This window comes from Platalea leucorodia, assembly GCF_965183815.1.
Source record: "Platalea leucorodia genome assembly, chromosome: 1".
Taxonomy (NCBI): Eukaryota; Metazoa; Chordata; class Aves; order Pelecaniformes; family Threskiornithidae; genus Platalea; species Platalea leucorodia.
The window spans coordinates 164,844,327-164,871,864 of NC_138823.1; the positions used below are offsets into that span (position 1 = coordinate 164,844,327).

At 39.5% G+C, this 27,538-nt stretch overlaps 1 protein-coding gene across 1 annotated transcript in view; it reads right to left on the reverse strand.

The window, feature by feature from the left end:
- Positions 1-9,150: 9,150 nt before the first annotated feature.
- LOC309598715 (vasoactive intestinal polypeptide receptor 1-like) overlaps positions 9,151-27,538 on the reverse strand; it is a gene marked incomplete at both ends in the record, with an annotated part of 29,421 nt that continues 11,033 nt past the window's right edge. Inside the window, 11 exons of the mRNA XM_082329535.1 lie at positions 9,151-9,339; positions 12,017-12,058; positions 13,354-13,483; positions 14,501-14,592; positions 15,479-15,548; positions 17,410-17,470; positions 19,468-19,621; positions 20,056-20,188; positions 21,319-21,416; positions 24,222-24,331; positions 25,071-25,178. Coding sequence (XP_082185661.1) covers positions 9,151-9,339; positions 12,017-12,058; positions 13,354-13,483; positions 14,501-14,592; positions 15,479-15,548; positions 17,410-17,470; positions 19,468-19,621; positions 20,056-20,188; positions 21,319-21,416; positions 24,222-24,331; positions 25,071-25,178 — 1,187 coding nt within the window. The remainder of the gene's footprint in view (positions 9,340-12,016; positions 12,059-13,353; positions 13,484-14,500; positions 14,593-15,478; positions 15,549-17,409; positions 17,471-19,467; positions 19,622-20,055; positions 20,189-21,318; positions 21,417-24,221; positions 24,332-25,070; positions 25,179-27,538) is intronic.

A 27,538-nucleotide genomic window follows, 5' to 3' on the forward strand; every position in this document is an offset into this window, starting at 1 on the left:
TTGCTTATGGCAGAGGTTTTCAACCTGTAGTCTGTGGAGACTTCAGATCCCATAGACTATTTCTGAAGTGTCCATGGAAGATGATTAAAGAAAATAAGTTCATTCTTTGTATATAGCAATATATGCTTGTAAGGCTCCTGAAGGGCTTCTGTCTTACCTGTAATTATGTGAAGGCTCTCACAGATCAAAAAAAGATTGAAAAGTAGAGCTGCAAACAGCTGAGGATGAGTTACTACAAGCTATTTTCCCAGGACAATGTAGATGACTGACTGGTTTTTCAGCTTTCTGCACATAGCGTCATCCAGTCTTTGATGAATCTCTCAATGCCTCCCATCCAACATCCACTTTGACAAATAATGATAGAGGGAGATGGTGAGGAAAGCATGACCACTGTTAGCCAGCTATAATCACAAGGAGTACCTATATTCCAATACTACAGAAGGGCCAGGATGAAAGAGCAGTGTAACCAGGTCTCTCTGTAGCCTTTTCACAGTGAGTGATTGTTTTGAGAAGATACAAGTAGAACAGATGCTGGACCCTGGATGAAGCTAGTGTATTTACCCCTCTGTGTCCTCAACATCTACAGAAACATGCAAGCTGTGATTTCACAGCTGCTGTGAAGTCCTATGAAGCCTTTTTGCATGACAAAGTACAGTATCCAGATGCCAAAGGTAATCCTTATAGCTTCCACATTCAGAGGATGTACTGAGAAAGTTCCAACAAATTACGTTTTTCCTCCTTGGTTTGATTAAGTGATTTCATAATAGTAAGACTTTCTTTTTTGTTCTGAGATTTTCTCATGTGGGCAAGGCTTCCAGAGAAACGTAGGATGCTTAAAATCATCTGCTACATGACACTGCAGAGCAATAAATATGACCTCAGCAGAGCTATTATAGCATGGAAAGTCTAAAGGGACACAAGACAAGGTAGTAAGTACAGATAGAGCAGCAGATATGGGACACCACATGGGATCCTGCTTGGCCTCCAGCTGCCAGTCAAGATTGGTGTCTCCTACAGTTCCTATGTCGTATCTATGAGCTCTGTGTGGCTATCTAGGAAACTGAGATAAACTTTCTGGATGAGATTCAGCTCCAAACTCAGATAGCTAGACTTTGATATCTATGTGAAGGCAGTATCTGTTGGACTCCTGAGTCTACAACTGTAGACACGTACATAATGCGAAGATACAACCAAATATCTGGGTTTACCTGATTTTCTTTCTTAGAGCGTTAAATATCAAGGGCTATATTAAATATGTGTCCCTTTCAACATCCAGCAGTTTCAGCATTAGGCATTCTGGCCCATAGGCAAAGTCCTAGAAAAGATCCTGTGTCACTAAGCAGGCAGCTGAGATATCCACATCACTTAACTTTAGACATCAATAGTGAAGATATCTTCCTTTGATCTAGTTTCTCCACTTTGCCTTTGTAGTCACAAGAGAGAAATGAGTAATTTTAGAGTATAAGTATCAAACATATTTTTGATGTCTACTCAGAGGTGAGATGATTCCTACTTTGCAAGTATCTGTTTCTTTCCACCAGGAAGTCTAGCTGACCAGATCAGAGACAGATGTTGACACTGTGGAAGTCTACCTGTAGATGACATTTCCCCTGGCAACTTTGTCCAGTCACTATTGTTCTGTTTCATGCATGCTGAGAAATAATGGTCTTGAAAAGCTTTGGAGTGGTTGCTACTGGGTATTATCCACCCGATTTGGGGAAGGTGCACACCTGATAAAGGCTTAGCAGCTCTCACCGAGAGTCATTTTCAGGAAGTCTTGTTCTCTCTGTCAGATTGTGTCCATATGACCAGCACTTCTGTGTCCAGAAACAAACCATGGTATATAGTCCACATGCAGTGAAAAAAAGTTAGGAATTTTACCCTCTGTTTTTAGCAGTCAGGCACATGCAACCAGTTCAGAATTGCATTTCAGAGTAACATTAGGAAGATATGGAGTATGCAGTAGTAGTTAATGATGCTCTGACGTTAAGCTCCGTGCATAAAGAGCTAAGTTCAGCTAAATACACATTGTACTTTGTGTATGAAAACACACCAGCAGAGCTTGAACAATGTTTTGAACCTCGTGGTCTTTCACCTTCTTATGATGAAAATTGCAATTTCCTATTGGCTTTCTTTTGGGGAATTCATCCATGTAAAGAGTTACTGTGTGATATGACACTCTTCAGTGTCTGAAATGACTTAGGCTTCTGGATATGCCTTTTCCAATGGACTTTGTGCTTTCAGAGAAGGCTCAAGAGGCCTTTGTGTACTGGTATAATCTGTAAAAACAAATATTTGGTGTGTTCATTCTCTCTCCCTTCTTGTCAATTTAGTGGCAATGTAACATGCTATAGCTCTGAGAAGTACCAAGTTATTGGATGGAAAGCTGTATTTTGGCTTTTGACTGTGTCAAGGTACAAACTTACTGGCCTGTTGGGTCTAATTCTGACCTTTTTTGGTCAAAATTGGTTTAATTGGTAATGGGATCTGGGGTTATTCAACTTTGTTATGAGGTGGAAACACAGATATCAATTGCTGCTTTCTAACCTTTTTTGTGTTTTGAGAAATTGTTTTTAACATGTATACTGCTGTAGATGACACAATAAATGTATTATCATTTTGTATAAGTCTGTTCTGATATAAAATTGCACCAAAGAGAAATTTTTGTCTGTGAAATTACAGGGTAGCGTATTTGTTCCTGAGGCAGCAGGATGGAGATTTTTGGGCTAAAAGGGTTAACTTCCTTCTTCATGGGAAGGAGTCCCTGAATTCTGCTGGGCAAAGTCAGTCCTGGACCAATCAGGCATGAAGTCTTTGCCATTAGTGGGCCATGCACACTCTTCCTTCACCATCAATCAGTGGAGTTACATGAGGAAGGTGTTTAGCACACGGCATCAGTATCAAGCGTGACTATGGTCTAATAATGCCAATACAAATGCAACACACTCTCCATTGCGACTAATAACCCTTGTGGCTCTGAGCTTTGATCCACAGGTCCTTTGGGGCCTACATATTGTTCCTAAGGGCTCTAAACAGGAAAAGAAAGTCTGTTGTCCTCAAACAAAGGCACTACCAGTTGGCAAAGGTGGAAAAAGATTGGTCTCTATAACATCTGATATACTTCAAGGTTTCGTTTCTTTTCTAGTCAAAGCAAACCTCAAGAGTTTTATCATCAGGTTCATTTTCAAAAGATCAGGTACATTCACCCTATTTCAACAGAGGACTCCACAATGGATGACCTATTTCTGATATTTCTTCTGTCTTTTTCCTCAGCTTCAACTTCCATCTTTTTCTGGCCCTCATGGATCTGTGAATCCTCCACAAAGGTTGCATCTTTCAATTGCTATTCTCCCTCATTGTTTAGCCAAAGTAAAGATATTTGGAAACTTGTCCTTTGATAAGGAAGTGGACATATATCTGTTGAAACTGAGGTTAGAGATGTATCAGGAAGCAGCCAGGGCCAGCTGATCCTGAGGGATGGGGCATCACATGGGCAGTAGGGCAAGTCACAGCCCCAGTGAGGAAGCAAGAAAGACCTGAAGACAGAGACCAGGTTCAAACAAGAGTCCAGATCATCAGGAAAGTTCATGGTGGCAAGGCAGGTCCAAGACAGTTCCAAGGCCAGGCTAGGCCAGGGCGTCAGACTGTGGATCTGTCCCAGATCAGTGGAGCCCTTGGTGGGGCAAGGCTGTTGCAAAGCTGGAGATCAGCATCCTACAGCATTGCTGAGGCAGGACCTGGGCTGAAATGGGGTCTTGAGCCCATGAGCAGGCTGGGAGTTGAGGGGGACAGAGCAGATATATGGATTTTCATTTTTGCTATATTTCAAATTGTTGTAAATACCCTATGGTGATCCATTTACATGGATATACTAGGTGTTCTGAGACAGCCTCAGCCCCTTCTTTGAGTGCTGGATGACATGGCACAGGTCGTGTCTCCCCTTTCCACCATTTGTAGAAGGGTTGCATCAGTCACTATCTTACTAAACAGGGAGATTAACAAATGTGGAACAAGGAATCTGGAAAAGGCTTTATTTCTAAAGGTAACATCTAGTCCAAGCAATTTTTTTTAGACTCCTTTTATAGTTCAGAGGCAGAGAAAGAAAAGGCACCTCCAAAAGTATTTCAGCCCACTCTAAAAGTCCTATGGTTAATAGCCACAGTTTTAAAGAAACAATACCACACTATAGCACATTTGCTCCAAGAATCAGACACTGGGAAAACCTCATTTACCAGGTCTGTCAACACACCAAGGAGAGTACTGCCTCGGATCCAGCTGTATTTTCTGAAATTGAAAAATTCTTACTCAGATACTAAAAAAATTCTTTAATATATTTTTTTTATTTTTTCCTCTCTCTAGTTTAAATTTCTTTTAAACCACTTTTTAACCCTACATCATCAAGACTTATAGGTTAGATATCTGACTTTACCAAAGGACTATTTCTGGCAACTTCTATCTAGTGGGGCACAGCCATCAAATTGTATCTGGCAGTTTCTGTAGCCTATTCCAGTAGTTGAGCAATGAGAAACCACTGGATTTCCAAAAAAGCTGGACCCATCTCTGCACTTCATGATTTAGTCACTCATCCATTGTTGAGCTAAAGTCTTCTAAAGTCTGTTTTTAATCTTGGGTGTGGAATCAATCAACTTTGCCCACTGAACACAACTTGAGACTGAGTTTGCTGGAGAGGAGTCATTTTTGCACGGCAGTTTAGTAGATGACTAGAAAGTCATAACGTGCTTGTGATGCAACCACACAGGTAGCCTGAAGAGAAAGAAAGAAATCAAGCTATGGACCTCCTTTAACATGCTTTAGCTATAGGGTGGAGTTTATCTCATGGAGTAGGACTGAGGGAATGGGAAGGCAGGTACACATAGACTAGGTGCCCAAGCTTTCATTACTGATAATAGATACCAAGAGCAGGAATTGTATGCTTAAATGCAAGTAGCTAGTGTGACTTTGGAAGCTGTGTAGTGTCCTGCCTGGCCTCCACCTGCTCTTCCAGAAAAGTATGTGTCCAAAAATCTGAATCATATCACCAGGACAGCACAGATGTCTTGGATGCCCAAAGACATTTCAAATGGCACTTGGTAGCTATGTTTATGCAACAGAATCCAACTCCAGATCAATAGCCAGTGATGTCTAGACAGCTATACTGTTGGCCAAAGGTAGGTACTTACTTTAGGGAGAGCTGAATGGCTCATGGATTTCACTAACTGTATTGCTAATACTTCCACTGGCTTAGATATCCAAATCATATATAGGCTGCAACATACAAATGCCTAAATTTAGCTATCATAACCTGTGAGCTGAACACTACCTTTGCTTTACAGAGAGTATCACATTGGGTATTTCTTATCACAGCATTTTTTTTTCCTGAAGATCATTCCCTGTTGTGCAATGCACTTTTAAATTGATTAATTATTTCTTCCCTTAGTTTGAGATGCACTGAAACCTTTCATGTTTTTCAGGCCTTTTTTTTTTCCAGTAGCTTCTACCATCCCTCTGCACTGCACTGAAAACCCAGCTCTTGGTGGATTAGGCAACCTTGGGGATGCTCAGCATTGGCAAAGCAGATAAAGCTGCCTGCTGGAAGGATTTCTTTTAATCTGGAGTCCACATAATCAAGCTTTCTGAAAAAATATGCTGATACTGTAAAAGTTAAAAATCTACTCTTGGTGATAAATTTCAGTTACCTTAACAACCTATCTTTGCTGCAACACCAAGAAAAACAGCTGAAACAGTTGTTTTTAATCTTTCCAGGTTATCATGCAGTTTGTAAAGGGATTTAATGGTACTACTTGAAGAATTCAACTGTGTAAAAGATGCTGGGGATTAGAGGAAGAGAAAGCAGCTTTTCCTAGCTGATATAACTTCATGATATATTGCGGCTGTCCTTTGGTAACCATGTAAATCTCATTTGGGAGAGGGCATATCTCAGGTTCGTACTGGCTGCGAGCAGGGGGCAACGTTTCAGGGCAGTGCCCATCTTTCCGGACTGCACCCATCCAGACAGGCCAGCAGCGTGCCCAGCGCACACCACGCACCACGAGATGGCAGTGCCTCCCCGCAGACCACACAGCACTTCTAGACACCGCTTGTGACAACCCCTTTGCTGCCTTCGCAGGCCTGCTGTGAAGCAATATATCCCTAAAGCCTTCCCTACTCCTACACAAACGAGCCTGTCCTCATATGTGCCATTAAGAAGGGCTCAGCAGCCTTTTCACAGCCCAAACAAAACCTTTATCTGAGAAACTTTTGCACTCCCCAGGATTATTAACCTCATCACCAGGTTGTTCTAAATGTGCCCTTTAGACAAATTATGTAAATAGTGGCTTTGTATGTATGCAGAATATCTTCATAGAGCCCTTGATTCCAGCTTATGGCTTACACATTCTGATCCAAAATGTTTGAAAAGTAAAAGGCTTGGAAATGTTAATAGCATTGGGAGGGATACAGGGACATTTTGGACAAAGGACAGGCAGAGCAGGTGGCTGAAGTATAGCTGATGTTGCTGGAGAGCTTTTGAGGCATTGGGTTGGATTTCTGTAAGATGAGTTGTGAGGGTGACTGGAAAGAGCTTGAGGAAAAAGGGGATATCTGGGGAGTTAATGCAAGCTGAATGTGCATGGTGATTGTATATGGGTACAAACCAGGCTGCAGGGTCTGGTAGGAATGGTGGGGTTGCTAGAGTTGTTGAATTTTTATGTGGAGACTGAACACTGAATGACTGATGGAAAGATCTTTCATGGTGTCCTGAGACCTATCACCTTCCTTTGCCATCATTTCTTCTTCCTCTGGATCCTTGGTCTGGTAAAGAAGCTTCCCAGTAATAAAGGAAGAGGACATACAGTGAGATGGGTGGTCTTAAAGTCAAATGCAGGCCATCCTGGGAGCTCAGCTAGGAAGTGGGCATCGCTGTGTGACACAAGATACATGCACCAAATAAACGATGAAGTTAGGTGGGAGAGAAGGTAAGGGGAAGATTGTACTGGGAGAAGAAGTCTCCATACCATAAAGCCTCAGGCCAGGTTTTCTTTGGAAGAAACATTCCCAGGTCAGCCAAAAGCAGAAGCATATCTCACTCCAACATTTTTCCTTCCCAAAGGCAGATGAAGAGATATGGGTCAATTCCTTCATATAGACAACTCAGTAATGTTTACCACAACTATTTCCTCAAGAAAACATTCAGAAGCAGTCAGATATCTGAACTCACGGTCTTCTCTCAAAGCTGGATAGAAGCAGGGTACCACAGATCTGTGTCTTAGTGACGGTGTCTTGGAAGGGGAGTAGGGCATTAACTCAGGCTGCAGGATCATGTAATGTAAATCTTTTCTTGGATGAAAAGGTCAAAATTGTACTTATTCATTGGCTTCAAAACTCTATCCATAGTAAACACAATTATAAGACTGTCCCTTTTTTATAAAGTTTCAAATAAAATATCCAAACTGACATAACTAAAATTTACAAACTCACAACAGCTGTAATTATCAATTGCATTTTATAGATGTACATCTACATCATACAAATGTGTTCACACCACTACGTAGGGCAACAAACTTAACACAGGAGCAAAGGTTACTTTTACAAGGAAAACTGATGAGGAGGTCAGAATAGACAAAATGACACCTTATAGAGGACATCTGATTCATTGGGACAGATGGATTAAATGCCTAATTAATAAAGGACTGATCTGAATCATATTTATAGAAATCTGAACAATTCATCTCTGCTTTAATAACGGAACTAGAGATGAAGAACCTGAAATCAACAAAGAGGTTTCTATAAAGTCAAATGTCTCCTGGCCTAAATAATTAACCAAGAATAGAGCAAAACAAGGGACTAGAGCACTACTTTTTAAAGCTAAACTGATACTGCAGTTCACAGAAAGCCAACATGTACTTGAATGACCATGGTCTCTAGCAGCGCTTTCAAGTCTGAATGCAGGTTCTCCTGGGAATGGTCGTATCTTGAAAGGAACTATAGCTGTGTCTAGTGTACCTTGTGTGCCTCTTCTTTACTTTTGGAGAGTTTGAGGTAGAATCCAACTCAGGCGTGGAGAAAGTGGAAGGCCACCCAAAGAAGTGGTGCAAGCACAACATTGGTTCACTGTTTTACTAGACCGTACTTTGCTTCACTAGACCACGCTGCTGTGTTGATAATTCTGACCCCGGAAACAACGAGTGGAGTGATAATGAGCTGAGAAATGATGGGCAGGACTGAGATAATCACAGCAATCACAGCAGATTAGTCCTCAAAGGAAGGTCCCAAAAAAAGCACAAAATCACAGTTCAATTGTGTATTTAATTGATGGATCCAGCCAGCCTTCAAGGTTACAGTGGCAGAAGGTCTGTTCCAGGAACACAAGGACTGGCATCCAGGCACTAAGACTAGGTCTGTAAGTTATTCTCAGCTAAGGTAGCCCAGCTGACATACTGCATTGGGTTTGCTTTATGTTCTTTCTTCATACACACATAATCTGCCTAATGTTCAGCTACTCCATGTTTTACTATAGACAAAAAAGGGCTTGGGGTCCTCTGGCCTAATTTAATCTCTGTGTTCAACAGGCATGGAAGAAAAAAACCCAAGCAGATATTGTAACTCATTCTTTTTTTGTGTCACTCTTGAGACACTTTGAGATTCCTTTTAAAGAAGGTTGCTGCTCCATGGTACGTGCTTAGCAAGTTTCCGTGTGTAATTCCCATTAAATTGGCTCAAGTTGTCTCAAAAGAACTAGTAAAACATCACTATTCATTATGGCAGACATTTGCCACCACATAACTCTTTCAAATGAAGATTAGGAATAGTGCTCTAGAAAACTGGAAATTTGGGGAAATACTCACAAAGACGTGACAAATGCTGGGCCTGGGAGAAATTAATGTAGTTCCTTTCTTTTGGGTGCTAACCTGTTGACTCACACTAGCTCAAGGTCTGGCTTTTCACAACAAAACAAGTGGATTTTATATGCTTAAGGAGAGAGAGAACCAGGGTTACGGGACTGATCTGTACCAGGTGAGAAAAGCAGCTCACATTCAGGACATGAAATTTGCAGAAGGCTCTTGACACTATGGAAAGCCATAAAGAATCCAAGCTGGCCATCTCTTAGGTAGTATGTTACAATGTCACAGCAACTCATCCTGCTAGAAAAGCTCAGACAGAAGTTACACCATTCTGGTACACAGATATTTTCCTTTTTGGACTGATTTTTTCAAGCAGTGATAACTGAGTGACATAGTTGACTGGACTGTTTTCGCTGGACAAAGTCCCATGTTTGTGTGTGAAGTTCAGGTATTCTTGATACTGCCACTTGCACAGTTGTTTCTTCAGTTCACTTTGAACCTATAGAAAAGGAATTTGAAAACAAAGAAAGAATCAGAAAATTAAGACTTAGTGGGCATTGAAGGTAAAATATGCCAAAATGTCTGACTACTTAGCCCAGATGCACAAAGGCACCCAGATCAATCAGGATTAAGCCTTAACACAGTTTTAGAACTTAAACTATGTCCCTATTCACTTTTTAAAAATAAACAAGACTTAATTTCCGAAATTCAGAGGATGACAGGGAAGTTTTTGACTGCTGTTTCTTTTTTATTGTTGTGGGTCTGCTTCATAAATATTTTTGCCTTTTTGTATAATTTCTATTTTTCCTCATACTGAATCTTCTGTGCCTCCTTGCTGTGACCTGCTATGTACAACAAGGGTCATTCTCCAGGCTTTCAGTTTATCCAGCTTAAAATCCCTCTTAAAGATCCCTTACTGACTGAATCAACTTGAATACATATTACATTTGAGAGAGGTCTCAGGGATCCTCAAAAGCATAGGCAAAACTGATTTTTTTACCATCTGACACACAGCTAACAGGTAGGTTGAACAACCCTGGAGGTCCACAGCCTGGTGGACTATTGACACTACTGGGACCAGGGTGAGGGGACAGTGGGAAAGCAGATTCTGTTGCCCTACATAAAGCAGCTCACACTCAAAGCTGTAGCAGAGGGAGAGCAAGTAGGTGCAGGAAACACCCAGTCCTTGCCACCGTTCACATCAGCAGTCTGCTCCTGTGGATTAATTGCTTGCTGTGCCCTGTTACCTCTGTTCACGTTCAGCTTCATCTCCTCCTTCTCCTGCAAGGGGGGTGGCTCTCCTGAATGTCTACAAAGTAATTTAGAAATGCCATCCTAAACTAAGAAGATATGTCAAACGCTTTTAACCACATAGCTGCCATACTCTGTGGCTGTCATTAGTATTGAAAATGTATGAGTGTTATAGTTGTAGTACCATTAGCACAAAACCACTCCAAATTAAAGGCAGAAATAAACTAAGTGAAACCATTAATTCTTACAGGGGATGTATGTATGGACAAATGTTATTTAAGTACTTTGAACTTAGGAATTCACCTAGTAATTCTGTTGCCTAATCCTCTACTAGGTACAGGTTCTGTAGCGACGTACAGAAAGGAGGGTGGGACATGCAGAAGTATATCAGGGCTCCCTGAAATTCACTGGCAATATTTATCATCGAGGTGGCCTCTATTCTGCATTTTTTGTCTCTGTTATCATACAGACCTGCCAGCCCCTGTGTGCAACTTCAAGTATGGACAGAACAGGCCTTCTGGGGCTTTCAAGACTCTAGTAAATAAAAGCAGGCTTCCTCCACCAAGCCAGTACTCCAGTACTATCCCAGCAAGCTCAAGGTCCTTCAACACTCTTGTGTACCTTATTCCAAAAATCAGGACATACAATACCAGTTTCATCCCATACAGATACCACCCTGCTTGGCAGCAGCACAGTCTCTCACATTGCTGCAGATACTTAAAACTGAAGGAACGCACAGAAAGAAAATACTAGTTTTTATGACTGCAGGGAACCATAACAGATGCAGGAAGAATCCACTGCCAAGCTGTAACGAATGACCAATCTGCTCCAGAAGCAGTTATCCGTAAGCAGCATGGACACAAGCCAACCCATCCCACTTAACCTTAGGGCCAGACGTCACCCTCTGCCTGATCCTTGTTTAACAACAAGTAGATTTGTGTGTGGTGAGATGCAATATGCAAGCTATTGAAAGGCTGTTGGCAAGGAGTCTATGCAGACAGAAGGCAGGTGGGAAGTAGAGCATTCTGTATTTACAGTTAGTCCTGAAAGCACTCTCTCAGAACAGCACTAGAATGTCCTTTATAAATTGTTTTCCTAAGTAGAAAATGTATTTTAAGCATCATTCATCCTTGGGTAGGATTAATTTTACTTCTATTTAGCCACCTCTATGAAAGTGTTCAGTGTAAGCTGGTGGGGAGACTGAGGTACTGTTAGTGGGTCATTCTTCTCATCTAACCTACACACTTTTGTGAGAATGAGATGTGTTTTTACATTTTCTCATGGCCTTTGTTTCATGGCTTTTGGGGAAAGTGCAAGCAAATTCTGGCAATCCATACAGTGTTTACACAAGGAAATCCAGATAACTCTCCTCCGTTCTGTGGGAAGGTGTTAGTTTTAAAATGACAGGCTCTCCAAAATGTACTACAGGGAATTATCCAAATTCTAATGACATTACAAAAAACAGGAAAGAAAGTGCTTGAACAAAACTACTGAAAACACACAGGCTGCCCTGGAGAAGGGAATAGGAAAGGGAAAAGGAAAAGGAAAGGGAAAGGGAAAGGTAAGAAACTCAGTAGGAGAAAATAAACCTAAAGAAAGTAAGGAGGGTTACGAGCTTTCCATTGAGACATCATGATACCTATCAGACACAAAGCAGAAAAAAATTCCCCTGACAGGAAAGTTGCCAACCATTTGTAAAGGGTCATTGCTTCAAAGCTTATTTTGTGTCCTTCTGTCAGAACTGTATGAATACAAATAAAGTCAACAAAGGTACCAGGGGAAAAAGATATGGGTATTTCATGCTTTCAGGAGCAGATCAAAGCACAGATCTGTTCTGGAAATAGGAAAACAAAAAAAAAAAAAGAAAAACAAGAGAGGCCCATGAGTTTAAAAGGTTTTGGTAATCTTATGTACTTGCTACTCACCTCTGCATTTGAGAAGCAATATAGAAGAGCAACAACAAAACCCTAGGACAGGAAGGGTAGGGAGAAAAAAGACAACTGTTAGGATTTAAAGCATAGAATCAGAGAGAGACATCAGGTTTCATTCAAAATTTGAGTAAGACAACAAAAATACCTGTTTTCCATTGTTACACTGGAATTTAGGTGATGTGGCACTATTTATTGGGTTTTCATAATAGGATTAAATTCCTCAGTGGACTGGCAACACACTATGTATGTTATCCTCCTTGTATGGAGACACTAAGGACTAACTTACTGTTTACTGTATCCTGCAAAAAAGTTCTTCCTCAGATAAGGTAGTAGGGACCTCTGTCTTGTTCTAGTCTATATGTACAGTAGTGAATAAACTGGGTGAGGACCTGCCCTTGTTTTTTATATTTACTGTTCAACTACCTTAATTCATTCAGAAGACTATGACTGTGTTCGAACAACCTATTGGGAAAGGTCTTGGGTTCATATTCACCCAGAACTACAGTCAAGCATTGTCTGGGGGAGTGTTAGGCAGCTGGGACCCAAGCCATTCCACAGACTGTGCAAACACTGGACGATGCTAGACCACATCTGTATTAGTAAATTGAACAAGGCACAGCCCTGAACACTGACCTTTGTTCCTACATGTTGTTAAAACGTCAACATTGTCCATGACACAGCTTTGTCTTGGGCCATCAAGTATTTTTGCAAACAGTGTCCAGCCATGGTTCAGAGGTAAGCAAAGAAGAGGGATCATTTTCAACATGTAGGTGTATGGGGCAAAAGAGAAGGAAAAAGACCTCAGCTATTTATTACAAAGTGCAGCATATCCAGGCCCTGGCCCTCTCAGATCCATGATATTGTTCTGAACAGTGGTATAGCAAAATAAAAGAAATGAAGAAGTATTTACATGTTGGATTCATTACTGCTAAAGGGTAAAGGCAGAAGAGGTTGTTATACATTGTCCTTATTTTTTCAATCCTCTTATTGTCACCTTTATTATATGTGGAATTACTTTCAATCAGTTCACCTTAATCCATAGACTGGTCTTCATGGTACTCAGTCATCGTTATTCAATATAGAAGTATTTTTTTATTGTGATTATTAATATGAAGTCTGAGTCAGAACTCAAAACTAGTGTGAGATTTCAAATAATTAGATAAGGGAACAAACTACTGAAAGAGCTTGTGAAGGAGTAAGATGGAATGTGTGTTGAATTCAGACACATTATTAACACCTGCTCTAATAACAAACCTAAAATGTAAAACTCCTGAGACTGTGGTGTTTCAGCCCAAACCTCTTAGCACTGATAAATATTTTGTCCAGCTTACCTGAAAAGAACCCAAGCCCAGCTCAATATAAAGGCGAGCTTCCAGACCAGTGCTTTCTGGGAAAAATGCGAATACAATGTAGTGTACTCCAAAGAGGGGGATCAAGAGTAACGTGGATTTAGCAAGTCTCCTGGCAAACCAAGAATTAAAGAACAATGCACTGTTAGAAATATGGAATTAGTGATAGAAATTATATGTTGGAACAAATTTTAATACAGAGGACAGTTCCAGAATGGAGGCAACTACATCCAATGAAGTTACAGAAAGATTACTTTCTGCCGCTCCCACCGTCAACACCTGGTGAACAAAGATGAACAAATCAGTATGCAAGTTTTCTGGATTGACCTTTAAGGGTTCTTCTCCCTGCTATACATGCAAAAACAAGGGCACCAAACTTAAGTACTGTGATCTATTCTCCTGAAACTAGTCTCAATCACATATCGGTATCCCCCATATAAGCATCTCAACTTCCAAAACTGACAATGGATATCTAATCATCACTGTCCATAGGACTTGATTCAGTTGCTTAAACAGTGGTGTAATAGCCCATCACTCTAGGTGATGTCCTAGGATATTCTGCTTGGCCTTCAGCTCACTCCAGAAGGGCACAGGTTTATGCTAAGTCCTGTGCCATAACTAACAACAGCCATACCTATATATCTTAGAATGAGTCAAATATCTCACTAGAGTCCTCTGACTGCATTGATGAGATCTCCATTGATCGTGAAGGGGATCGTAAACAAGAAGAACTAGGTTCAGTTACCAGAACATCAGCATCATGTTACTGCTAAGAATTTGAAGGAAATTATCTGCATCTTTATGTGGCCATTTGTGTGGAAAAGACTGGAAGGAAGACGGACTCATTACCCGACATTTAGTGTTTACACTTTCAAGCTGGGTCCTGTCGGAGTTGTAATATTTTATATTTTACTTTTCTCATTGTGCCCAACACATCCACCCCACCCTCCTCCCCATGAAGAAAAAGCGAGATGTGATATTTGGGATGAAAAGGAAAGTTTACATTGTTATTTCTTCTGGGGATTTCTCTTTCTATTAGTAAGGAGTAGAACATTTTGTGCTCCTGCCCATAAAACATCTCTTAGAGCAGCTAGAACAGGTCAATATCAAGAGACCCAGAAATACTTACACGAAGTGGCTTGAATGGCTCCCTCCTCCCTCTTGAGATTTCAATTTATGGACTAGGATTCTGATCACATTAATAAATATAATAAAGTTAATCTGAAAAGACAAGACAAAATCTGTAAACTTACTACAAATCAAGACATATCTTCAGTTGATACAAATTAACTGAAAATTCCCAGTTATAGGAATTACACTGGTACAAACCAGTGAAGATCTGCTCACAGATCAAATCAATAGCATTAGAAATAGTATTATTTTTTCCACTGATATATAGTTATACATAAAGATATGCTGAAAGTTATGTTGAATGAATATAGACCTACATATCTCAATATCATTTTATGTCTGATACTAAGTCCTAGTATTCACTGTCAGAACCTAGCAGATCTTACAAGGTCTAAATAGTCCCCCTTGTTCCCTTCATTGCTTATGACAGGGATTATAACAGGCGCAGTCCTAAATGGCATACTGTTTCATCCCTAAATTTAGATGGAATGAATGTGTGTTTAGGGGAGATTTTTTGTCTTAAGTTTACATCTTAAGAACTGATTTTAAAAATATACTAGATAAAATGATCTATATGTATTTCTTGTATTAAACCAGGTTCATATTATCTAAGAGTCTTGCCCGTATGGATTGCCTTTCTTCAGAAATGACTCACAGAGACACGGACATGACTATCGTATGTGGAAGGGAGGTGTCAAGCTGATTCCATTATGTCCTAGCATAACTTTAGAAAATACAGGATTTACCCTTTAGGTTGTGATTTAGGGTGTCGGGGGGGGGGGGGGGGGGGAGCGGGATATGATGACAACAAAACCAGCAAAACCAGCAACAAAACCATGTGCTATACAATAATTTCCAACAATCTGAAATTCAATACCATAGCATGTGCCATTGCTTTTCTCTCAGCTTACTGAAAGGAGACACTAACTTAGCTTTCACATTTCAAAGATACTCAAAACAAAAAAAAAAAGCATACTAATACGGTTAGCAGAATGGGGCCTTTGATGATCCATAGCACCACTCCATTTTCATCATCATCCCAACATCTGAAACAGCAAACAAAACCAGTCATATTATTTATCCCATGTGAGTTTTCAAAACACATGAAAGTATTTCTGTCACAGAACAGGAAAGTGATGGGCACTAAGTTTTAAATCACTGTTTAAAGGCCCCTACCCGTACTCATATCCTGATACCTCTCTAAAAGTTTCTGTGCAGCCCAATCTAAAGGAAGTTCATTCAGTAAGAGGCAAGGGTTGAAGAACCAAAGTAAAGTCAAAAAATGCACATTTGTATTTTCAGGCTTCTTTCTTGCTTTTCTGTTGAAAAAGTGACTGGTTTACAGCGTACAGATCAGAGACTAAACTACTGTGCATCCGTGAATGTAATGACTTTGGGGTCATGAGAAAATACGCAAGAAAAATCTAGAGCCCTAGTAAAGGTATCCCGAAGGGAAGCAGAATGGGCTTTTGGTCCTTGTTTTGAGGCTTTCCTGTATTTAACATCAATAACAGTCCAGCTTAACTCCCTCCAGTCAAGTGCCGTACATGTTAGGCTATATCATGCTCCCTTTTCCTGTATTTTCCCTTCCAGTTTTGTGACACAGGATATTTGGCTGCATAACAATAAAGTTTACAGATGGTGGATTATCCCAGCATGTCGGAGTGCAAGGTATACCTTTGCAGTGTGAGCAATGTGAGTTCAGACCAGCCGTGTCTGAAGAACTTGGGTTTCCCGTTTACTAGGCAATTAGGTAAAAGATGGGTGGTTCTGACACTGTAGCTTGTTTAAATATCTAGCATTAGAAGAGCAGCCAAATGAATGGAGATTTATCTGACCTTGTAGATGTCTTCATCTATTCAACTACGCTTCCTTTGCAGTCAAAGATCAATACAGCAGGACACAATTAATCTCATGTTAAAGTGAACATCTAAAATACATCAGAGAAGTAAACTGAGTGGGTAGGAATTTTGCTGGAAGTGCATCTGAAGTTCAGACACTTTTCAGCCCCCTCTTTAAGCCTGTGAGAACTTGTCAGAGCTCTTGTTCCTGCTCTCCACCGTTTTCTGAACTCTCCCTTTAACTGGAGTATCTTGTGCCAGATTCTGCTACAGATCCAACAGATAAACCCAACGATTTTTTGGAAGAGGAGCAGTGGGAAAGTAGGAAAAATGAAATCTTCCTCGCACCTCTCCTGGCTACAAAAAGGAAACACATGATGTGGAAAGGTAGACCACTTCCACTTATGAAACATTACAGCAAAGAACTTCTTCTGCAGATGTACTGCAGTAGTATAAGGAAAGGAAAATAGGATGTGCTAAATGCGGTGGACCATAGAACTTACTGCTTCTACATCTTTAATCTGAGTCCTGAGCTGGTAGGTGTAAAATAATATCTTTTCCAACTGATCAGGGCAGCTTTTAGTAAACAATCATCTGCTTTATACCTGGCTCTCATATTAAAAGATAAAAATAATAAAAAATAAAAAGAATCAAAGAACTGAATGGAAATGAAAGAAGAAACTATGTATCAGGACATAATCTGTTTGTTTAGGAGATACTTATTTGAAGAGATTAGAGTTAGTAATTTATGGCTGATTTCATACAGAAGCAGTGATTTTCTTAAAATATAATTATTTCAAGGACTGGGCATTGGGAAACTAAATGAAGTTCCAATACTTACTATGATATTTCCAAGTTTTATTATTCCATATACGCACATCAAAATCAGAAGACTTAAAATTATTTTCTCACTTATTTGCGTATGAAGTTTAAAGATAAGAGGAACAACTTTGGAACAATTTTTCTTTGCTTTGTTGGTTTTTATTTCTATTTTTTCCCCACCAACAAATTAAAATACAATACAAAATAGGATATCCTTTTCGTCCTTATCCAAGCTCTGACTTACCCAGTATTTTGTCGATGGATTCTTGTGAGGACCCAAGCAAACATCACAGCAGAGGGAGCTCCTGGACAAATCAACATGGAACACACAATAAAATTATTCTGAATACCGTGTCCTATGGAAACTTTATTCCAAGAAGGCTCACAGTGCAGCAGATTGGATGTACATTAAAGGTCAAACAATGAGCCAGACAATTTTAAATAACTTTTTATGAAAGAACTTAACTTACTGTTCAGGGAAGGAAAAAAGAAGAAAAAAAAGAAGAGAAAAAAAAAAGAAAAAAACAGCAGAAGAATGAAATAAAAACAAAGGAGAATAGGGGATGCTGTGAAACTATCTTTTAAAAAATAACAGCTAAAAATTATTTGAAGGTTTGGATATGAATTACGAGCCCTTGTGAAGCTGTAGGAATCACTTATTTAGCTAAAGCTCTTTTATCTTTTGAATTGTGGACAGCATACAATTCTTTGTATGCTAGCTGGAAGGGTTCACATTTTTGTCCTAAGGAGCCTCTACTAATCACGCTAGACCCACCAACTGATGAGCATTTCATGAAAATTTAGCTAAATCCAAGAACTGGTGATTTCCAGCCTCGCTTTGTCACTGCTTATCCTTCTGCATTTATGACTGAATAGTTATTTCTTTTTTTTTCTTTTTCTTTTTTTTTTAAGCAGATCTATAAACTAGCAATTGGTTTTGCTCTCATTCTGTGGAATTGAATTTCCAAAGACTAAGTGACTTTCAAAGCTGCCACAAAAGGGACTGTAATTTGAAGCAGGTGACATTTTCACTGATAAATCTATAGAAATGTAGGTAATATCTTTCTAAGTATCATTTGAGTTTTGTAGGAAAGGCCCAGAAGTTGTCCTTCCTAAATTTAGACCTTTGTTCAAGGCCTTTAAACCAGGACCATATTCAGTCCAAGTTGCCTTTTTAATTAATCAAGAGTAATATTTACATCCATACCACCTAAGACCTGAGTTGCCCCTGAGATGTCTCTCACTTTCCATTGACTATAGGAGGTGAGGATTACTATATTGTTAATTGAGGTGTTTTCTTGGTTATCTCAAGTGAACTGTGACTGATCAAGGTCTAAGCATCTAGTTTCAGGATATCATAATTGGAATAGCTCCAAATTAACATCCTCACTATAAAATTCAGATTTTTTAAAATTTAATTACATTAAAAAAGTCTGAGAATCTGAAAATGAAGGATAAATTACTATTTACTTCAGGAGAATTTGAATTTCACTCTTAAGCCAAATATGTCATGTAACCACTCAATTTGGGTTCCTTGATTTTAAACTAGCCAAGATGAGGTACAAGAATATCTGAGATTCACAATAAACAATTCTCTGCAGTGAAAGAAATTTTGTGTATTACATGCACATATTCTAAAAATTAGAGATAATTTTAATTGCTGTATAAACTCAAATGATTCCCTAAAGCCAGAAGGTTTCTGAAAAAAAAAAAAAGTATTTTTTGATTCCTAGGCCTGAACTCAACATGATATAAGATTACTCTGTCTAATTCTACTTACTAAAAGCAAAATGTCCACTTAAAGTTAGTCACCCAAACTTCTTTAGTCAGTGGAGGAAGGCAACATGTTTCTAGGATGTTATCCAGCCACATTACTCATCTACTTGAGGACTGGATTAATCACCACCACAATATGCATATCTCACTCTACTGACTACAGAAGAAACCTGGAGAGATAGTTTAGATTAGATTAGATGGCTAACTTTTAAATTACTGTAGTTGCATGAAACTAATTCCAATCATAAAGACGAATGCTGTAGTCTTTCAAGTAGGTATAATATAGTGCTTCTAGTAATCCATCCTAGTCTCTCCTTCAAAGTTTTGAATGGTTAAATATCTAACAAGATAAGAAGAAAGACAGAATAATGGTATGGTTTTGATGTAGTAATACTGGATGAATGGGCAACTTTCATCAGAAAGGTGGCACCTCTGATAGGCATCTTTTATCTCAGAACAAATATTTTGTCTAGATCTGAAAGTAAATGGAAATACTAAATAACACAAAGAGGAAAAGAGTACTAACCCCAGCCAGTAAATATGAACCACCATACATACTGCTTGTCTGAAACAAAGGTCAGCAAAAGCAGTGTTTGCAGGTATATCCCTTCTATAAGAAGCCAGAAGAAATTGGCTAAAATACTGAACTGGAAGAACGCCACAGCAGCCTTACAAGCAACCTGGAAATGCAGAGGAAATAAAAACTATTAGGTCTACTCTCCATTGTGTCTGGTGTCTTTACAAGTATAGGCAAAATTCAATGTTACCACACAAGCATGAAGAAATTATTACAAAATTTCAGTAGTTTTGGGATTCCATCATTTCAATTGACTTGACTTGAGTTTTTTGAAAGGGAAACATTGGCCCTCTCTTATAGATGAAATTCTTCGCTGATAGAAATTGTTACAGCTTCATTAGAGTCAACAGACCTGTACCTTGTATATCAAGGCTGAATGTAGCCATAGCACTTGGTCTTTGGGTTTCTGTAGTATTGTTTGTTTTAATATTTCAATTCTAGCAAACTAAAGAGAAATGGGATTAAGAAATCTCCATGTTCTCTTCAGGCCAAGAATTAAATGTTAAACCAAGGATAAGAGAGGGGGAAGTTTAGTACCGTTGACATTAGGCAGTGGTCCATAGTTTCATCTGCAAACAAAACTGCATCTTTGGTGAAAACAGCAATTGCTCTCAGGATAAAGGAGACAAACAGGTGCATATGGATGTAATTCCGTGTACAGTGGAATTTTCTGACATGGAAAGAGAAAATAAAAGTTGTTCTTCAAGAGAAATTTCTCATGGTCTCATCAAAACTCAGACAGGAATACAAGGGTGACTTCAAACACCTTCCAAAGCAAATAAATGATCTGTCACTATTTAAGAGAGAGGTAGACACAAGGGAGCAGAGCAGTTATTATCCATTTAAGCTAATAAAAGTGCTAGTGTAATTGTCCTTGAATCACCACACATTTAAAGGAGATGCCAGAAGCAGAGAGTAACTCTGGAACTCTTGGCTCTTATTGCAATAATGCCTCTTAATTATTCTAAACAGTATTTTTTGTTGAACAAGCTTGTAACAGGCTCTTCAGCCCCTTTCTGCCCAGAGGAAAAAGGAGTATTGAATAGGTGTCAGTCACATGTTGTGGGATGGCTGCCGGAGAAGTAGCTGCCTTATCCTAGACTGCATGTCCCTAGATTGCTCTGTCCACAGTTTGACCTTGAGGTGAAGGAGTCTCCTTCAAGGTTCGGACAGATCAGCCTCTTGGTCCTGGGTCTCTCTAGAAGTGATGGGACCTTTGAGACTGCAAATCCACTCCAGTTAGGAAGCGGCTTCTGTGCTCTGCACTCCAGTCTGCAGAGTAAGCTTAAGGCTGCAGCTTAAGGCTGCAGAGTAAGCTTAAGGCTTTTGTCCAAGTGCATTGGAGCCAATCAAAATCAGGATCCGTTTCCTAATATCCAACATCATCAAACATGATATTTAAATTTCTTTAAATTTCTCCCAGTTATGGAAGCAATGGTCTTTCACAGAGGGAAAGGACAGTTTAGAATTACTACTGTACACTGAGACACTCCGTCCTGCTATGCACTGGAGGAACAGTTATTTCATGTTAATAGTGATAACAGGCTGGAGCATTTCCACTGTATGGTGTCATTAAAGAGACTTAGATAGACTGGCCAGCCAGCTTTATTGTTTTAACATCTGCAGGGAAATGCCACAACATGAACAGAGAAGGACCCATTGCCATCAACTGTGTTATGTCTGAGAAGGATTTGAGAATAATAATTAAAAAATCCCACAAAATAAAAACACAGAGGGCTTGAGAGGAATTAGGATGAGGTTATTTTAAGACATCCTGAAAAAGAGACCTTTTTTTTTTACCTGAAGGCAGCAAAGACAATTAGAGCTGTAACGAGTGAAGTCACTGATGCTGCATAGCCAGCAGTGTAGACACGCCAAAATGCAGAATAATATGATTTCTATGAGAAAAAGAGAACACAGACCAATGCTGGTGGTTATGCAGCATGCATGCTGGTGTGCTTATTTCACTAAAATCCATTTTCCCTTACTAGTCAGTCCCATCACCTATGTGCTGCTTTGCGTGCTCAAGATCTGATCCAGGTTTTTCCCTCCGTTGCTAACACACCTTTTTTCTTTTGAAGCCTACATAACCTTACATATGAGACAGGTTCCACAGCCCACAGGCTCGTATGAAATAGTGACCCCTTTGAGCAAGTTCAACAGGAAAACATTACTTTTGTTAAGTAATTACATTTTCTCCTATAGGTACCTAAAGACTCTAGGGCACTGAAGCTTGCTGATGGGTGATTTGAGAATCCGTCACTTTAGACTTGGGCCAGATTCTACTTTGTTTAGCTCAAAGGATGTTTCCCACTGATTTGATGTGTTAATTTTCACAAACAGCTATAGTTAAAGGAGAAATAAAACTTGCATTTTGCAGGTGAGGAAACGGAAACACTGGGAAACAGTCACATCACACTGTGGAGGTAGGAAAATTAAAGCCAAGAAAATAACCTCACAGTCTTTAATTCTTCGGACAAACAGTTCATTAAGTAGCTGCATACTGTAACACTGTAAATTCTTTATAGTTCACTTGTTTGTTTGTTTTGCTTTCAAATATATTATGTCCCAAGAAAAATGAAGCGTATTTACGTTGCTTTAGCTATGCAAATTTTATTCTGATTCACTACAAGATCATCTAATTACTCAAAATCCCAAGAAACTAAATTATCTGAATCCAGGCAAATTTCCTCCTTGCAAACGCAATGGACACTTTGTTCTCTAATTGATCCAAACTCTGTTTATCCAAAAGGCAGCAATTCTAGGTGGAGACAACCGATTAGCAATTTTAAGTAGATCCATAAATAAATCATGCAACCCTGACAACCTAGGAATCATCCTGGTGTTTCTGAAATAGTCCTAATCTTTTATACAGTATTTTCAAAACAGACGTGAAAATTAGAAAATAAGTTCCTCAACTGAACAATGAAGTATTTTGATGCATTTTGTCTGGTTTTGTAGGGTAGCTAAAAAACCAGCACTATATGCAGAAGACATCATAAGTCCTCACTGCAGATACAAAATACAAAACAAGTGGTTCTCTTAGAATATAAGTAGGATTCTTCTCACCTACTTCCCTATGTTTACAATGCAGTAGAGCTTACTGATGTTATCTTCCTTTTATAGACTTTGTGGGTTTGTCTGGAATGACAAACTAAACACAGTCACAGCACAGACGTGATCTCTGCCTTGAAATTTTCCATAATGTTAAAATGTAAATATAGTCCCTTGCTTGATTTCAGCCTAGTCCAGCTACAGACTATGCCTGGCTTAGCACAAACCGGGGATTGCTTGGAGAAAGCCACCCTGGTCTGGAGAGTAAGAGAGTTTAGCTCTCTGAGTGAGAGCCATGCCACGGCAGCTGGCCCCATGGCTGCAGAACTGTGCACCAGAACACATGGCACCTTACCAGTCTCACACTGCTTCTGAACTGTTTGCATGGTTTCCACAACTTTCCACAAGTTTTTTAAACATTTATCTTTCTATCTTCCCCACAGGGTAAAGAAGTACAAATATTCTCGGTTTACTGGTGGGGAATTGAGCTCCAGATATCTGTATTGCCTATTACAGTTGTGCTTGGGTTTCTAAGTTCATGGAGCCAAATAGCTGACGTCAATTGTGTCTACAATTCCTAAAGATTCAGTCACCTGAACTAGTGCTGCTATGTTTGAGCTTTCATGCCTGGAGAACCAAAAACTCACAAGGAGTGGCATGAGTCAGTCTTTTCTTTCATAGATTGGAAGTAGTCTATTGCTTCTATCAAAATACCACAATGGGAGGAGGAGGCAGTGATGTACCCCAGGAGCTAGTGCATTTGTACAAGATGTATGAGACTTTCCCCATACAGACAGAAGATGAGGGGATGCAAACACACCTATTCTCTCATGCTGGAACTGTGCCATTTAGCAAAGGTCAGAACTCAAGAGGCAGAAGCAAGGAGCACGTCTCTGTTAATCAACAACCTTCCGCCAAGAGGCAAAGCTCACCACTGAGGCACTAACACCACCAATGCAGTCCGAGGCATTCCTACCCTGCGGCCAAGTCGATGATGAGGAACACGGAAATTTAAATCATATGAAGATGTGGGTGAGAAAGAAACACTCCTGGAGCCTAACTGAGCATCTAATGATGCTCTTCAGATAGGAAAAATAGAGGTTCATTTTCTACTCCACTGAATATGTAAGATGAAGTGTGAGAATACTCAATGGCATCCAAGAGTTCCCTCCTAGAGATGTGCATTGACCACCATGCTACGAAGTTATGGAATCTTTTTCTCTGACTCAAAGAAAATCTGGAGAAACAAGCAACAGGAGGGAACCAAAGGAATTTTCCCTGAAAAATTCCCCACAGACTGGTTGGTAGGGATTCCCTGGGAGATGGGTGCATGGTGTGGATTCAAATCACCTCTGTCAGAGAACCAAAGTCTTTGTTAGGCAGAAGTGAACTAATCGTGAGTCTACTGATTAACACCAAGAGGAGACAACTGGATAGAGAGGAAAGTGCTACCTGCTACTCCTTTGCTGTATAATAAGCCTAATTTGTTAAACAGTCTCTAAATATACCTAAAAGGTTTGAGCTTAATACTGAAGACGGGTAATTACTGGATTCTGACAGGGCTCATACGTGCAGGAGCATCCAACTACTCAGCACGCTCAAAAGAGGGTGCTCTGGAAACGTCCACAAGCAGGAAATCAAGAACTCACCTGATCCTCAGGCCCTTTACTGGAACCTTCATCGAATCCACAGGCAATGGTGTATGGTGGGAATGGTTCTGACCAATATGCCTCCTGTGTACAGTTTCTCTGAAGGAAGCCTTTAATGGTAAAATATACCAGAGAATAAATTATAGAGAGAGGTGTTCTTTAAGTTTTGACAAGAAACAACAAATTTTTTTCCTACTTTGCCTCTTAAGTTAGGCACTTGCAGGTCTAGTAACCTATGACTAGATTAGCTATAGAGTCATAATATTCTATATATCTATCATTTGAAAAATTGAGACAGATATTCCCGTTCATTTCAAGATGCAGTGGAACTTCTACATTTCATATAGGAAATTCATTCTGTAAATTCAATCTTTACATAGAGGAAATCAAATTATGCAGTCTATCCTGCATTTACAACATAATTTGTGCTTGTGGACAAAGTCCTGTGCCACCTGATCTATCTTTGAAGTTAGATGCTATTTTTAAACTTGGTTGTGCTCTGACTGGATGATTGGACTTGAAGACCTTTCTAACATTAATTATTCTATGACTTTATAAATCACTGATTCTGTGACATACTTATATTCCTTTATAACCTTAGCAACATAGTGCAATTACCCATATCTTTTAGGCCACCAAAGAGACTAGACAATTAGTACAGCATAACACAAAACAGAAGAGCGCCAAATATTGACCATAAGCCAAGATGTGTATCTGGATAATTACTCTATGTCGATCGACTTAAAATAGCATTGTGAATCAGGAAAATAAGCAAGCTCCTGAATTTTTAACTATTAAAATTTATTTTCAAAATATCTAGGGTTAAAAAGAATAGGAAAAAAGTCTTGCCATGGACATTGGTGATTTCTTCAAAAAATCTCGGACAGGGAACTTTAACCACTTCCCCAAAAGTGGCTCTGGGCCAGCAGGTTAGCCCATCCCAATCTCTGGTGCATCCTGAAAAAAAAGTGCCTCTAAATAAAGAAATACACAGAGAACATCACACAGTTGATCTTCCATAATGAGATTGTCTGTAGCTTTCCCACTAATTCACATGCATGAAGAAGAGCCACAACAGGACATGCAGCTCTGCAAATGAAGGATTGTGTTGTTTTCCTCTTCTCCTTGAATGCATCGTTGCTCCCATATGCACTTGGCATTCCAGCTGGACCTTCCCCCACCTTACCTCATGAGAGAATGTACCTGAAATTCAAGCAGACACAATCTGCAAGTCAAATCAACTGGAGCTCTTTATTGTCAAAACAAAAAATCACCAAAATCAAAATATTGAATAAATACTAACACCTGAGATTTCTCCTTACAGGTTTCAGAGTCTAACTGAAAAACATCAGACTTAAGAGCCTTAGTCTCTTGATTCCATGCTTAAAGTCTATCAATATCACCTGACTTAAAGGAAGTAAGGGCCGAAGTCCTGGTCTTAGACAATCAACAGCGTTTTTACAATGGACTTCCACAGGGATTAGATTCATCCCAAACTAGAAGAACATCTCTCAGCATCATATACAATAAAGATCATCAGGAGTAGGTCTGACTGGCTGGCATTCATGAAGTTCCCTAAACCAGAGGTTGTTAGCTGATGAGACAGGGCATGATACTAGCTATGAGTCTGACAAAAAGTGTTTTCAGAAGTTATAGTTAATCACAGCTTTGTCACAGATGCATCACATTGAGACTCAAGCTGTGGTCACGCAGTGTCTGTTGGCAAATAGGTGTGGGTGCAGCACAGAAAAATTATCAGGATGTAAAGGTGCCTGAAACAATAAAAGAAGCACTGTGCTGTAACTGAAACTAATCTCTAGATAGTCGTAAGGTGGATATAAAGCAGTGTATGAGTTTCGTTTGGGAGGTGGTATTTTCTTTCACTGATTCTTTTCTGTTTCCTCTGTGACTGATGACAAGGCAAATCTAAAATTGTCAAGAGCTGAAATGTGGAAGCAATATTACTTGCCTGTAGCTAAGCAAAGTTACTCTTCTTCTTCCGAAAGGATAGTCCTGAGAATCTCCCACAGCATTATCCTCGCATCACCCTTGGGAGGATGAAATTCCTGGTATCCCCGATTTGCCAGATTGGAAAATAGAAGCCCTGATTCATTATCTCTAATTGTAATTGTCTAAAATATGTCAGCTAATCTTAGCTATGTTCCCTCCGTAATCAGTAGAAAGAGTCAGGGACTTCCAGCATATGATTCATCCTATATATTGGCTGCTCCTTTCTGAGGATGGGATGAATCACTCACTGCAAATACCTAGGTCTCTCTGATGATTATAGCCTAAACTAGGCTGCTAATTTTCAAATTAATAATGTCAGGTAATATGACTCCCACTTAGACATGCAGTGGCCCACACACTTAGACTTAGGGACTTAAAGGGTCCCTCTTAGAGACTTAGACTACAGTACCTTTGAGGAGCTGGGTCTAAAAATCTATCATATTTGACAATGCGGGGTTAAAAACCAGAATCAGGTGACCTTATAGAGGAGTGGAACCTGTATGTTTCAAGTCTTAGATCTGGCTTCATTTCCAGTGACTTCTACAGTTTATATCAGAGAAACCGCTGAGTGCAGAGGCAGCAAGAACATTTTACACACCAAGGTTTTCTAGAGATTAATAATTGTCCGAGTCAGCTGAGACTCCATCAAGACAACTGCAGTAGGAGTTGTATCAAGTAATGTTGACATCATAGATATTTAAGTCTTCTTCAGTAACCCAGGGCTCTTTCTGTTTTAGACAATGGGGAAAAATAAGCATTTTTAGAGCTTGATTCAAGTGGCCTATTTTACACATCTACTTCATGATGAGAGGAATTGTACCCTGGACTCTACTGATGACACTCATTAGGCATCAATAAGAATAAAGTGGAACTACTTTAGACTAAAAAGTCTGCAACATAGACTAATTCCAGTTGGATTCTCTGTGAGTATTGAGAAGTAACTCTGTACAAGTTGTGATCCTTCAGGTCATCTCATGTGTAATTCCTGAAAACTGAAATGCAAACCAGGGACTTTTACCAATTTTAATCTAGTTTTAAAATACCCCAGATAAAATATTGGGGATTAATTGTTTTTCCAGATCTAATGTTTCATTTTAAACTATATTGAGAAAGGTTCTAAATACCAGAACAGATTTTCATTAGAGTTTTTCCATCTCTAGGGAATAAAAGGTGGAAAGGAGAGCTTTGAGAAGATCAGGTTAAAGATTTTTAAATAGTTTAACAGAAGTTTGAGCGGTTTTTATTTCTTTGAATAGCCTTTGCTACAAAGAGGATTCCCAAATCATGTAGTTATTTTTCTGGTAAAG